We start from the raw sequence: 14,506 nt of genomic DNA on the forward strand, positions 1-14,506 counted from the left end.
AAATAGAGGAGAAAGTGAGGGACCATTAATTAATATAAAATAAGTGAAAATGAGGAAGCGATGAGAAACACAACACAAAGCCGTAAGTCAGCAAATCGGGGCTCAGATCAGATGTGTCTTTCTTCTTCTTCTTCCGTAGAGTGACTCTGAACATCAAATTCACAACAACAACAACAAAAAAAAAACAAAAGAAAAATCATTTTCTCCTTCTTACTTCATGGTAGCTCACCTCTAAGAGACGAGAACAGCGTCGGTTTAAAGAGTTCTTCTGCGTTTCACTCGCCATGGCTCAGAAGCCGGCGGAACAGTTGAATGAGTTCGGATCGAAACTTGACCTAACTCCTGTTTCGAAAGATTCGTTGCTCAAACTCTTAAAGGTGATTCCCCATATCTTAGTTCTCCTTGGTTCTTTTACAAATTTTGTCCAAGTTTCGATATTTCCTTTGGAGGGAATTTGTTTTCCATGTGTTTAAATTATGCCTAATTTGGAAACGAATAAAGTTTTCAGCTTTGTAGATCCTCTTCCATGTTCATTAATTGAGCTAGTTTTTTTTTTTTTCTCACTTTGGAGTTGCGAATTAGGGTTGGTTTGTACCCAGCTTCTTCGTTAACGCTTGCCCTTCTTCATCTAGATTGTTTATTGGGGAAATTAGGTCATGCATAAAAACTGGGGTTTGTTCCATTCTTGTTGGAAGATATGTAGCTACTTATGACTAGTCTCGATTCTGAATTGTTCGGCTTTCTATTTGTTAGGTTTTCAATTTGTTCCTCGGAAAACGAATTCCGTGTCTATGGCTTTCCCTTTGTATGATGGCTGGCTGCTGTTAGAATGTCGAGTTTTTAGGGTTGGGCTAGTATTTGTTTATCCCTTCAAGTCTTGCCATGCTACCCCAATTTTCAGTCTCCATTTATATATAACTGTGAAAGCCTTCTACATTGACTTAGATGTTTCTTTTGTCAACCACCTTTGTGGAAATGTGATTTGCTGTTTGGGTGGTATCGTTGGGGTGACTTGGTTGGGTTAGTTTAGTAAGATATCTCTCTACTCAAAATCATATACTTAATAATCCGTACACTACTGTGACTAAATGGTAGAGCTGCTCGTTTGAGCCTTAATGTCTCGTTAACTTGTTTGTTTGTTGCTACATGCAGGAATCTGCTGTTTGTCTTTCTGAGTTGGAGCAGTCTCCACCACCTGCAGTGCTCAATTGCATTCAGCCTTTCCTTGATGCAGTTATTAAACCTGATATTCTCAACCATCAAGACAAGGATGTCAAGCTTCTGGTTGCAAGCTGCATTTCTGAGATTACTCGTATCACAGCACCTGAAGCGCCTTACACTGATAATATTATGAAGGTTGTTTCTCCTGAATTTCCCTCTGCCACCGTGATCACATACATGTCCTCTACTGATTTATTCTGTTTCTTTTCTTGTTTCAGGATATTTTTCAACTGATTGTGAGTGCTTTTACTGGGTTGAATGATGTCAGTGGTCCATCATTTGGAAGGAGGGTTGTCATTTTAGAAACGGTTGCAAAGTACAGGTCATGTGTTATGATGTTGGATCTTGAATGTGATGATCTGGTGAAACAAGTGTTTACTACATTTCTTGATGTTGCTAGGTGGGTTTCACTTTCAACCTAGATTTCTTTTCAGATTGCTGATTTACACCAAGTCTACTTCCCCGAACGATTGATTTATTTCTGTATGTGCAGAGATGACCATCCAGAGATTGTTTTCTCATCAATGCAAAACATTATGATTGTTCTTTTAGAAGAAAGTGAAGATGTGCAGGAGCATCTTTTACTAATTTTACTCTCTAAATTGGGCCGGAATAGAAGTGTGAGCATTCTGACATTGCTGGCTCTGGCCACTTGTTTTATTCTAATTTAGGATTCAGTTGTTATATGGAATAGCAGACGGCTCATATTCTGCATGTATGATAGCAGGACGTTACAGATGCTGCAAGAAGACTTGCTATGAAAGTCATAGAGCAGTGTGCCCCCAAAGTTGAATCTGACATAAAGCAGTTCCTAATCTCTTCAATGTCTGGAGATAGCCGATTTTCCAGCAGTCAAATTGACTACCATGAGGTTATTTATGATTTGTATCGCTGTGCTCCTCAGGCCCTATCCGGAGTTGCGCCGTATCTCACTGGAGAGCTTTTGGTATAATTTTCTTTTGGTCTTTTTCCACTATCTTGCTCTCCATGGTATCATGACTCTAATATGTATTTTGTTTGAATAGTCACTCTTATCCATTTGTTGTTTCAATACTTTTCATTTGGTATGAGCTCATCTTTTCAAATTGATTGGTATTGAATAATACCTAATGCATACTATTAACATATACAGGCTGATAAACTGGATACTCGTTTGAAAGTGGTTGGATTGGTTGGAGACTTGTTTTCCTTGCCTGGACGTGTCATTTCCGAAGAGTTCGGTTCCATTTTTTCGGAGTTTCTAAAAAGGCTGACCGATAGGGTTGTTGAAGTTAGGATGGCCATCCTTGACCATATTAAGAACTGTTTGCTCTCGGATCCTTTGAGAGCCGAGGCTTCTCAAATTATATGTAAGTCTTTCTTTGTCATGCCATTAGTATACATTAGAATTGACTAAACTTACAGTGTTAATACTTATGTAGGTGCTCTCTGTGACCGGCTGTTGGATTATGATGAAAACATCCGCAAACACGTTGTTGCTGTTATTTGTGATGTGGCTGTGAGTGCATTGACGTCGATTCCAGTTGACACCTTGAAGTTGGTTGCTGAACGGCTTCGAGACAAAGCTGTACGTTTTATGCATTCAGTCTGGTTGTCTTAGATAGTTGTATGCTAAAATTTAAAGACATTTCAACTCATAGTTCTTTTTGTAAATCAGATACTCGTAAAAACATACACAATGGAAAGGTTGACTGAGTTGTTCCGGGTATATTGCTTACGGTGTGCTGATGGGAAGGTAGGCACTGGTGATTTTGATTGGATTCCTGGAAAAATCTTGAGATGTCTTTATGACAAAGATTTCAGGTAGGACATTTATGTAAAACAATTATTTGAACCTTGGCTCCTTTTCTTATATATTTATATGTGCTTTACTTAATTCTTGTTGAATATGATCATTACCTTCGAGAAAGATGTTCTAAATTATTCTATATGTGTTGCAGATCAGATAGGATCGAATATATTCTATGCAGTTCACTGTTTCCTAGTGGTTTCTCTGTAAGAGATAAAGGTAAGCATTGGATACAAATCTTTTCCGGGTTTGACAAAGTGGAGACCAAAGCATTTGAGAAAATACTGGAGCAAAAACAAAGGTGAATTGATGACTTTTAAAATTATGTTGAATGATCGTTATCATGCTGTCCATTCTCGATATTGAAGACTGATCTTGTATACATTTTTGACCTTTAGGATACAACAAGAAATGCAAAGATATTTGTCAATCAAGCAGACCCAACAGGTTCGACCAAACCTAGTTGAAGATTTTTTCGTTTATAAATTTTTGGTATGAATTTTTCCCTTTTCAGTTTCACCATCTAGAACCTTATGTTCTGTCTGAATGCAGAGTGCTGATGCTCCTGATGTTCAGAAAAAAATCCTATTTGGATTCAGAGTTATGTCACGTGCATTTTCCGACCCCCCAAAGACTGAGCAAAACTTTTTAATTCTTGATCAACTGAAAGATGCTAATATCTGGAAAATTTTGACCAATCTGCTTGATCCCAACACTAGCATAATGCAAGCGTCCAGGATTCGAGTGAGAATAACAAAATTTTTTGTATTTTTCCATTTAAACTTACTTTCAACAACCTTGTAACTAACTGGTTTGTGGTTTTAATTTCTGTGCAGGATGATATGCTTAAGATACTCTCTGAGAAGCATTCTCTCTATGAATTCCTCAGCACTCTCTCTATAAAGTGTTCTTATCTGCTATTCAGCAAGGAATATGTGAAAGAGATATTAGCGGAAGTATCTGCTAGAAAGTCTTCTAAACATGTATTGGGGATCCAATCTTGCATGGACTTCTTAGGGGTAATAGCTTATCTGACGCATCATTTAAGAATTACTAACATTCTGTCAATAAATTTGTATTGCTATTTATTATAGCCGATTATATCCCATGCTCATGAACATCTTTACATTTACTTATTGATGCTTGTGCTTTGAATTTTTTTAGCTCCTGGCATCTTTCTGTCCATCATTGTTTGATGGTGCTGAAGAAGAACTGATAAGTTTCCTTAAAGATGATGATGAAATGATAAAGGAGGGTACTCTAAAAATTCTGGCAAAAGCAGGTGGTACTATTCGGGAGAATCTCATTGTTGTAGCAAGGTGAAAATCTCAATTCCGTCAATATATTTTTTCTTCTTTTTCATCAAGCTTGAGCTCACATCTTTCGCTAGTTACCTATTTCTGATTTTTATATTGTTTCTCCTATTGTCCTATTTAAGTTCTGTGGACCTTTTACTGGAGAGGATATGTGTAGAAGGAAACCGCAAGCAGGCTAAGTATGCTGTGCACGCACTAGCATCAATAACAAAGGATGATGGCCTGAAGTCGCTCTCCGTTCTGTACAAGGTGACAGTTCTGTTTTCTCATGAATATTTTGCGTACTATTATCACTATCTGTAATTGATAATTAGTTTGTGGAAAATCTGGTTTTATACTTGATTTGTAGAGACTCGTGGACATGCTGGAGGACAAGAGACATCAGCCAGCTGTTCTTCAGTGTCTTGGATGCATCGCGCAGATTGCGATGCCAGTCTATGAGACTAGAGAAAGCGAAGTAGTTGAGTTTATTAGAAGCAAAATTTTGAAGCTCCAAAGTGTATGTATTTCTAATGTTTTGTTTACTGCAAAACCTCATTATCTTTCACTGGTTTTACCAGATTTTTTATTTTATTTGATGACACTTTAATCTCTTTGCAGGAAACTGTAGATGATAAAAAATTATCATGGGATGACAAAAGTGAAATTTGTCAACTGAAGGTATAGAAGATATGTATATATCAATATAAGTATTTGGTACCTGACGAAAATTTTCTTATAACAGACTTCACTTATAGATGCCAATGGTTGTTCGACCTTATGTTAAACTGATCAAGTTATTTCTCTCTTGCCCAGTTAGTTTAAAACTCTTTTTTTCCTCGATAGATTTATGGGATCAAGACGTTGGTTAAGAGCTACTTGCCTCTTAAGGATGCTCATCTTCGTGCGGGTGTTGATGACCTTCTTGGATTACTAAAAAACATTCTTTCCTTTGGGGAAGTATCTGAGGATTTAGAATCAAGGTTGGTAGATGTGTTAAATATGCTTAGAGGTCATTGTTCTGTAAAATTTGAAGGCACTTATGCTCAACCTCTCCACAGTTCTGTTGACAAGGCCCATTTGAAACTTGCTGCTGGAAAGGCAGTCCTCCGCCTTTCTAGACATTGGGACGATAGGATACCTATAGAGATCTTTCATTTAACTTTAAAAACCCCTGAGGTACCTTCCGTCTTTGTTTTCAATTCACACCTCCCATCTAATCCTTCATCTGATCTAGGTTATTTGAATTTTTAACATTTTTCTTAACCTCTCCTGTAGATACCATTTCCTACAGCTAAGAAAATATTCCTCGGGAAAATTCATCAGTATGTAAAGGATCGGGTTTTGGAGACAAAGTATGCCTGTTCATTCCTTTTTGATATCACTGGATCAAGTGTTCTCGAATCAGAAGAGGTATGTCATCGCCCTTTATTTGAAAACACATATATGATGTATCTGAGACGAAAGTGTTGACAATTTGACTATAAACTATACGTCTGGATTGTTAACATACAGGAGAAACACAACCTAGCTGATATCATACAGCATTCTTATCAAACAAAAGTGCGGAAAATTTCTTCTCAGACTGATGCAAATTCAGTTACTCTCCACCCTCATCATATCCTTCCTTATCTGGTTCACGCACTTGCACATCATTCTTGTCCTGATGTTGAGAATTGCAAAGACGTGAAGGAATATGAAATGATATATCGGTAAGTTATCTTCCAGTTCACCTCTATATGCCTCGACTTTGCTCTTTCTATTATTGTGAAATTAATGATTTCACCTATTTGTTTTTTAATTGATATTTTTTTGCTTACTAATTCTGATTGTTTGTTTCAGCCAATTATACTTGATCATTTCTATGTTGCTCCATAAAGAGGAAGACGGGAAGGCTGAAGATATTGACAAGGAACAGGAGTTTCACACCATTATTTTTATCTTACATAGTATAAAACAGTCAGAAGATGTCACTGATGCAACAAAGTCGAAGGTTGGTAAAAGACTTTCTTGAGCTTGTTCTATTTTACCGCAGCCGTCTCAGGACTACTTTTAATGATTCTAAGCATACCGGTATAATGAGTCACACTACTTCACACTGTTGTGGTGCCTTGGACCTGACATCTCATAACTTATATTAACAGAACTCACATGCGATCTGTGAGCTTGGGCTGTCAATAATCAATCACTTAACTCAGAAAGATCCTGATCTACAAGGGGCGATCACACCTGTACCACTGCCTGCGACGCTTTACAAACTTCCGGAAAAGGTTGAAGGTGACAAGTCTGAGGTAAGAACCCAGAAATTGTTCATAGTTGTGGGTTCAACATGATGAGTTTGCTTCAAGTAATCCTTGGCAATCTGAGCAGTCTGTCGTATTTGATTTGCTGTGTTTGACCTCATAGTTTGTCCTGATTTATGTTTTCTAACCCATGTCAGGTAGGTGAGGAGAAATTGTGGCTAGCTGATGAAACTGTCCTGGCACACTTCAGAGATCTCAAGTTGGAGAGTCATGCTGATGCATCTGTATGTTTTTCAACTTGAAAATCTGAGTTGCAGTACCTAGTGATTTCTGTGTTTATTCATATTTTCCCTTTCAGGTGATACCCCAAACTTCAGAAGAGGAGGTTATGATTGATGGGGAAAGTGATGGGAATGAAATTCCTCTGGGTAAAATTGTAGAGCGTTTGAGAGCTCAGGGAACCAAGATTAGAAAGGGCAAAAAGAGTAAATCTGTACCAGCTGAAGATGAAAATGGTAAAAATGATGTCGATGTTTTGAAAATGGTGAGAGAGATAAATCTCGATCACTTGCAAATGCTGAATAAATTTGAATCCAGTAATGGGCACAAACATTCCACTGGTGATGCAACATCAGTAGTTTCAGTCCCTAAGCGCCGGAGATCATCTTCTGGCCATAGTCCTTTCAAGTTCTCAAATAGTGGTCCTAAAGTTCCACTGAAAGCTTCTGAGGAAGAGTTGCATCAAGAGAGAGACATGGACACAAATGTCTCTTTGGACTCGCACGACGAGAATTCAGACCAAGAGAAAATATTAGAAAGCATCTCTCCCCGAAAGAGAAAGAAGAGCTTATCGTCGAAATTAAAAATTACAGAATCTGATTGGGCTCTCACAGATCTCGACATTCAAAGCGAAGGTGGCAACTACAGTGAGAGGGTAAAGATCATCAATAGCATCTTACCTTTGTTTTCATTTACGCTAGTTCAAATTGTTGATATTTAATCGTTATGCAATTTTTTCTACTCAAACGAAAGCAGAGTAGGTCAGCAGAAAGTGGTGATAGCAAATTGAAGTCTGCCTCTGGATCAATGAAGAAGCGAAAAAGAAAAAACATGTCAGGACTGGCTAAGGTGTGGAGCTTTACCTTCCATTGATGTTTATCACTGTCATTTTTGTGGTAATTGAACATATGGATAACAAATATTTTCTTGTCTGTCCTAATTTCTTGTCCAGTGCTCTACAAACGAAAGTAAATTGGCAAATGACGAACTGATTGGTTGCAGAATAGAAGTATGGTGGCCTATGGATAAACGGTAAGCGACTTTTATCGGATTGACAATGCAAAAGTGATCTCTCTGTCTTTATTCGAATTTTATTATTCTGACATCCATGCAAATCTACACTCTGAAGGAGTTAATTCTTTTTGTTCCCATTCTTAAGTTTCATTTTGTTGCATTGAATTCATCTAATGCAATCATTCATTTCCAACAAAGTGTGGGATCTTTTTCTACATTTATCTCACCAGAAGTTGCATCTTGGTGAAATAAATAGGTTTTATGAAGGGACAATTAAATCTTATGATTCCACAAAACAGAGACATGTGGTAAGAGTTCAGCACTTTGCTTCTTCTTGTCCTTTTATTGGGTTAGTTGGTCCAGCGAACTTTGTAATTAATCCATGTGATATCTCAGATACTTTACGAGGATGGAGATGTTGAAGTACTTAACTTAGATAAAGAACGGTGGGAGCTCATAGACACCGGTGGAAAGCCCGCAAAGGTTCTGAGATTTCTGGTTTTGGGGTTCTGTTGTCAATCTATCTTCTCTATTTCTAGTCATCTGCCGAGTTTGTTCCTTTTAGTTTAATAGATATACTTACAGAATTTGTACCTACTGCAGAAGTCCAGAACATCAAAGGGAAGTTCTAATAAGAAAAGGTAATACTTCTTCTCTGCAACTGCACATAATGCATCTTTCTGTAGTGCAGTTGGCCTCGTATTCGTCTTTAGTCTTATACGCAACAATCTTATTCTTTTGTTCCATTGATTTGTTTCGTTCAGATCTTTTGAAAGTAAGTCTAAGAATTCGGATGGGCTACAGAGGGATGAAGACCCAATTACCACTACGTAAGCGAAATTCTGTCATTCGAAATCCAAAATACGAGTGGTTCTAGTGCTTTTATTTATCATTTTTTTTCTTCTTTATCTTCTGCATTTGTGTTAAACCTTTTGTTCCCGGACTGCTGTCTTTACTAGGCCAAAAGGGAAAAGAACTCCAAAGAGAAACCTAAAACATGCCGACCCAAAAGGCAAACCAAGAAGTCTCTCTTTAGAACATGAGAAATTAGAGAGCAGAAATAAGAAAAGACGCTCTTCAGCCACGCCAGGTAAGCTCCATTGGGATCCACAACATTCCCTACTGTTTCCTAACTCTTTCAACCTATTTACTTTCGTGCAAATATACGTCAGTTACGGTGTAAATCTTATTACACAAATGAAAGTATTATTTTCTTTTGTTACTGAGATATTCTATTTTGAAATGATTCAGTAGGTGAAGTTGCTGGTAAGAAAAAAGGAAAAAAAATGAATACGGGCACAGAAGCGGGGATAGAATATAGTGGGGATGCTGGCGAAGAGAAATCAGAGTGTGAAGGAAAGTCATTGAAAGAAGGCGAGGATGATGAGGAAGTTGTAAACAAGGAAGAAGATTTACAGGATGCAAAAACAGAATCAAGTGGGGACGCTGAGGGGAAAGAAGCTGAACATGACAACTCAGATACTGAAGGGAAACAAGAAAACAATGAAATGGAGACTGAAGCTGAAGACGATGCTGAGACTTCTGACAATGAGACTCTTGTATCTACCTACCTTTCTCTCAAATCTTACAAGCAGCATAGCCAGAGAGATGAGTAGAGAGTTCTGATATGTGTTTGCTTTTGAATGCGTGTGTAGGGAGCGTGGAAAAGTAAAGTGGGTAAGTCGAGCTCGAGGAAAGCAACATAATGTAGAAGAAATTCTCGCAAAGGAGTTGCGGTGTTTGTTCTCGAGTATTGGTGGTCTCTGGATTGCTGTGGTGTATATGTGGTAAAAGTGTGAGATTTGTAGGGTTAGTGATACATACTTGTTCTAACCACCATGATGGAATGAATAAATAGGCAGAAGAAGCTCCTCCAGAAGCTTATGTGGTCATGTATTGTAGCCTCTGTGTGTGTTTTATTTGTAGGGTTGTTTTTTTTTGTTTCTTTGTTTCTGTAATATTTACAACTTACATTCCTTAACCCAAAGTACACTATATTCTCTTATGGACTTAAATTACTTTGCCACTTTCTTCACTGTAAACTTCTTTCTTTTAGCTTACGTTTGCAGATCTCATTATCGCTGTCCAAGGGGTATAGAGCTTAGAAAAATAAGCGGAATCACCTGTTTAAAAAAATACACGAGTCTATTCGTTTTAGGGTAGAGAATTATAGATGAAAGTGAAATTACTTGGCGAAATTATAAAGAATAAGATGTATCTCTCTAATTCTAAACTTGATTAGTTGGTTTTCATATTTCTCAAACTTTCATATTCTAGAACTTGTACCCAACAAATGTTCATCTCAACCCAAACGTCTAGGCAAAAATACTCACCTTGTCCGCAAGTACGTTAGAAAAGTAATGGGTTGGATTGGACTGAAGTAATATTGGTTACGATTGTTCACGGTTTATAATATTGTAAAGTTTCAAATAGTGATTTTATCTGTAAAAAAGCTAATTTGACTCCATACCGGATATTTTGCTTTTATGAATTGGCGTTCATTTCTATATCTATCTGGAATGGATTCAAAGAAAAATAAACAAAATCAATTCTAACAAAAGCCCGAGCCGATGGGTTTGCCCGGAAACTTGAGTCATACAACATATGGGTTCAAAAAAACAACTAATAGTTCCTTAGCCAGACACAAAAGTAACAACTCGATACGAAAAAAACCAACTAGGAAGAAGAAAAACAAGCAAAATGTGCTTCTTAATCGAATAAGCCAAAACCCAAATCTTCATCACTCTCTTCTGCTGGTTCCTCCTGCAGCAATAAATTTACAAAAAAATTAGATTGAGCTTAAGAGATAGAAGATACTATGTTAAGCAAAAACAAGTTTGGCACTTCATTTTACCTTCTTCTTCTCCTGAGCGGCAGGAGCAGCAGCAGCAGCAGCACCGCCGCCAGCAGCAGGAGCATCAGCTGCAACGGGAGCACCGCCTCCACCACCAGCACCAACGTTCATGATGAGATCAGTGACATTACGTTTCTCAGCCATCTTGGCGAATAGCATTGGCCAGTAAGACTCGACATCGACACCGGCAGACTTGACCAAAGTGGCGATTTTGTCGGCCTAACAAATTCAAAGGATAAATATATATAAACAAACAGAAATTTCGTTACCGCAAACACATAAAGAGACAAAAGCACTTAGTTCCATTCATGACTGCAAAGTCCACCAATCCTAAAATCCCTAAATACTTACTTACAACTAAAAATGTACCACCGGAAATTTCATTACCGATGCAATGAGACCAACCTAAACCCCCATGGTTTATAATAAAATGGAGCAAAAAAAAAAAGTAGAATGAAAATATATACCGTGATGGCAATACCCTCGTCTTCAAGGATCATCACAGCGTAGCTGCAAGCAAGCTCTCCCACTGTCGACATTTTTTTTTGTTTTTTCACTATCCCTGAAACCATGAATGAAACAAACAAAATCAATCACAAATCGTAACCAAAATAAAATAAAAATCCAGAATTATAATAAAATCAAACAGCAGCAGCAATCATAAATGAATCAACAGCAAGACCTGGTCATCTATCTATATACATCACAAGAATTGCTAAAACCAATCGATACGGAAACTACTAACCTTTTGACAAAGATGAGAGGCAAAAGAGCTGCGCAAGGAGGCGTTAGAGCAGACCGAGATGCGGATGAGTTTATATATATATATGCTTTCTCTTTTTTTTCATTTAGGGTTTTCGGTTTTTTTCAATGAAACGTCGTCGTTTACTAAATTTATGGTTTTAAAAAAACCTAAAATGACTTTTGGAGAGATTCGAACCGAAGAAGTGTCACCTCTCTTTCACAGAGCAAAATTACCAACTCTGCTAGCAACGCTTTTGACAAATAACCGACAAAAACTTTACTTATATCGTAGTTTGGTAGTCTTATGTACCTGTTTTGTGCACTTTATTTTTTCTTAAATCATTTAAGGTAGGGATGGTAATTTGGGTAAACCCATCCCGTTTTAACCCATCCCATTTTAACCCCATTCCATTTAAGTTCAACCCCATTTAAACTAATACTCCCTATGTCTCATAAAGATTGATGTTTTGGAATATTTTTTTGTCCCATAAAGATTGATGTTTTGTAAACTTTAAGAAGTAATCATTGAAAATATTTAAAATTTTGAATTGTTATTGGTTTAAAATTAAATAATATCTCTTTAGTCAAAGAAAAAAATATATTTAAACTCAATAATCATTATTTTCTTAAAATGTGTAAAAACTTCTAAACATCAATCTTTATGAGACAGAGGGAATATATATTTGAAACCCACATAACTATACCCACTTATATATACATTACCCCATTTAACCATATCCACTTAAATATTCATTATACATATATGGAAAAATATATAAAGACAATTCAAAACAAAGTTGCATTGACAACATTTATCATTAAAATCAGAGTCTTTGGATTGACAACATAACCGGTTTATGACAAACCCAAAAATACTAATCGAGTTAAGCACATAAATACATAATTGAAAACCAAGTTGGATAGACAACATAAACGGTATATGACAAGGACTAATCAAGTTGGACCAAAGTCGCGTTCCGATGCTGAGCCTTGAAACATGGTCGATGGTAAACAAGGAACACAATCGTGATAGCACAATCGTGAAAACAAAACATGTTTACATAGCTAGTTTCATTTTGTTATTATTATGTTCTCTCTGAAACAACCTCTACATAAGTTGCTAATGTGACTTTTGAAGCTCCAATCAAGTGATGATGAAGACCTTAAAGCGGAAGAAGAGGAGGTGATAAGACTACGGGGAGAACAACTTGAATCCAATCAAGGTCTAATCTAGAATCTAACAAGGGAGCAAACAACAACAAGATCTAATCTAGAAGCTAATAAGGGAACAAGGGTTTGAATCAGCTAACCTTGTAGGAATCGAAAATTGAAGAGAGGAAGATGACCCAGATCAAAAATTGAAGAGAGCACGACGACCCAGATCCAAAAAAGTAGCGAACTAAGCAGAGTGGGAACTAAGCAGAGCGAAAAATTTAGAATAAACACTATATTAAATATACTTTAGTTTACTATAATTAGAATGAAATTACAAAATAAATTATTAATCATATTATGTGAATTATTTTTATCAAAGTGAAGAAATGAAACAGAAAATTATTATTTTTATCAAAGTGAAGAAATAAAACAGAAAATTATTATTTTTATCAAAGTGAAGAAAGAAAACAAAATCACAAGGAAATCCAAGGAGAGTCGATTCCACATTCACAAGCAGAGTGGGAACATGGTACATAGTCCTTATCACTAGACATTGGGACGTTGAGAAAAGCTCCATGATCGAGAGACTAAGCTCATTGGCAAGGAGGATGGTGGTTGTGGGTTTAGGAACATGTATGGTGTTCTTGCAAGGGTTTCGGTAACCTCATCTCCATGGAGTTGGGGTCATAATGCTGATTCTCTTCCAACTTTGTAAAGAAGTGATAATCTCCCTGACATTGGTAGGTTGCATTTGACAGGTCTCGGGGCACAAGGGAGATGTGGAGAGAAGGTGAGGGAAGTATCAGTAATCACCTCTCATTGGAGAAGAAATCATTATGTCGTTATTCCTCGATCTTCTTATATCATGCCAGGTGTTGCAAAGCAGCAATTGCGAGGGCTCAGGAATCAGATGATATGATAGGCGGGGTTCAAAACATCCTGGTAACCACCGCTCCATAGAGTTAGGGTCATAATGTCAACTGTCTTTAAACATTGATAGTCCTGAGATGTATATGTGGATGATTCTAAAGGTAGGGTGTGCAAATAATTTTTGTTCCAACATAGCAACAATGTTTGATTTCGTTCCAATTGCAATCTTCAGACAATTGGTTCCAAAGATCCAAACAAAAGTATGATATAAGAGGGCAAAGAGCGATTTGGGACATACCTGGATAATTGGAGTATACTTTTTTGGGTCACAAAGCTTTGTCCAAATCTTCATCCATGCAATTGATATAAAGTATATCAAATATGAATAAAATAAATATATTCTTATTTTTGTATTTATGTATACTAAATAAGTTATACGGATAAACACAATTAGTTTGCGTTGCAATTGTTTTTGAAAGACAAAGGATAGTCCATATGAAACGTGGAATGATAAAAAGCATTATGGTGCTAAATGAAATGTGAAATGTGAAATACTACTAAAACTAGGTGATACCCCGTGCTACAGCACGAAATTATATATTTTGTTAATTACTTTTTTTGTAATTTGTATTTTTGTAATGTAATTTTTTATTTTGACTTATTTTCTTTGTTTATATAGTGTTTATTTGTATATTTGGGGTTATACAGTAAATTGGAAATTCTAATAGAGTAAGTAGTTTGTAAAATGTAGCTTTTCACGAAAACAGACATACCGCAATATTGGATAGTAGTTTTGTAAGAGAATAAATACTCCATAATATCGGATAGTAGTTTTGTAAGATGATAGACACACCGCAATATCGGATACTAGTTTTTAAGAGGATGAGTTTTTCTTTATTTTGGTTTGTCGTCGAAAGAGGAGAAGTTGCTTGTTTTTAGTGTGAGATATTTCAATGGTTAGGAAACCATTGTATTTATAGTGAGATTAAATATATTTAGGTTATCATTCAGAAGTTAATATTTGATATATCAAATCTCAGCA

General features: G+C 36.6%; 2 protein-coding genes across 4 annotated transcripts; one reads left to right on the forward strand and one right to left on the reverse strand.

The window, feature by feature from the left end:
- The first annotated feature begins 31 nt into the window (after positions 1–31).
- Positions 32–9,876, forward strand: LOC104772057 (sister chromatid cohesion protein PDS5 homolog A). Of its 3 annotated transcripts, none has more exons than XM_087505309.1 (33): positions 32–377; positions 1,153–1,356; positions 1,440–1,621; positions 1,715–1,841; positions 1,949–2,167; positions 2,354–2,570; positions 2,643–2,788; positions 2,879–3,024; positions 3,162–3,311; positions 3,409–3,457; positions 3,563–3,754; positions 3,847–4,029; positions 4,175–4,329; positions 4,449–4,575; positions 4,676–4,825; positions 4,927–4,986; positions 5,152–5,288; positions 5,367–5,484; positions 5,584–5,718; positions 5,821–6,017; positions 6,148–6,298; positions 6,450–6,596; positions 6,746–6,832; positions 6,907–7,482; positions 7,584–7,676; positions 7,780–7,859; positions 8,098–8,149; positions 8,238–8,324; positions 8,445–8,482; positions 8,606–8,671; positions 8,801–8,931; positions 9,093–9,400; positions 9,497–9,876. In XM_087505309.1, the coding sequence occupies exons 1-33, from the start codon at positions 285–287 to the stop codon at positions 9,545–9,547; spliced, it is 4,854 nt and encodes a 1,617-aa protein (XP_087361435.1). In that variant the 5' UTR covers positions 32–284; the 3' UTR covers positions 9,548–9,876. The 3 variants fall into 3 exon arrangements, with proteins under 3 accessions (XP_087361435.1, XP_087361436.1, XP_087361434.1); XM_087505310.1 differs by having other exon boundaries at positions 9,096–9,400; XM_087505308.1 differs by having other exon boundaries at positions 35–377; positions 1,946–2,167.
- A 489-nt stretch (positions 9,877–10,365) lies between these two features.
- Positions 10,366–11,689, reverse strand: LOC104772058 (large ribosomal subunit protein P1y). Its single transcript, XM_087505319.1, has 4 exons — positions 11,441–11,689; positions 11,163–11,257; positions 10,696–10,914; positions 10,366–10,604 (listed from the first exon to the last, which is right to left on the reverse strand). Exons 2-4 carry the CDS (start codon positions 11,232–11,234, stop codon positions 10,551–10,553), a joined length of 345 nt encoding a protein of 114 aa, XP_087361445.1. The 5' UTR covers positions 11,235–11,257; positions 11,441–11,689; the 3' UTR covers positions 10,366–10,550.
- Positions 11,690–14,506: the final 2,817 nt, after the last annotated feature.

The sequence above is a fragment of the Camelina sativa genome, chromosome 20 (assembly GCF_030686135.1).
Source record: "Camelina sativa cultivar CO46 ecotype springtype chromosome 20, ASM3068613v1".
NCBI classification, from domain to species: domain Eukaryota; kingdom Viridiplantae; phylum Streptophyta; class Magnoliopsida; order Brassicales; family Brassicaceae; genus Camelina; species Camelina sativa.

Excerpts from the sequence above, each read along its gene's own strand:
- LOC104772057 (XM_087505308.1), top strand. The coding sequence starts at position 285 with ATGGCTCAGAAGCCGGCGGAACAGTTGAATGAGTTCGGATCGAAACTT. Across the intron at positions 3,755-3,846 it reads TGCAAGCGTCCAGGATTCGA|GATGATATGCTTAAGATACT; the intron begins GTGAGAATAACA and ends ATTTCTGTGCAG. Across the intron at positions 7,483-7,583 it reads GTGGCAACTACAGTGAGAGG|AGTAGGTCAGCAGAAAGTGG; the intron begins GTAAAGATCATC and ends AAACGAAAGCAG.
- LOC104772058 (XM_087505319.1), bottom strand. The coding sequence starts at position 11,234 with ATGTCGACAGTGGGAGAGCTTGCTTGCAGCTACGCTGTGATGATCCTT. Across the intron at positions 10,915-11,162 it reads ACGAGGGTATTGCCATCACG|GCCGACAAAATCGCCACTTT; the intron begins GTATATATTTTC and ends TGAATTTGTTAG. Across the intron at positions 10,605-10,695 it reads CCGCTCAGGAGAAGAAGAAG|GAGGAACCAGCAGAAGAGAG; the intron begins GTAAAATGAAGT and ends TTATTGCTGCAG.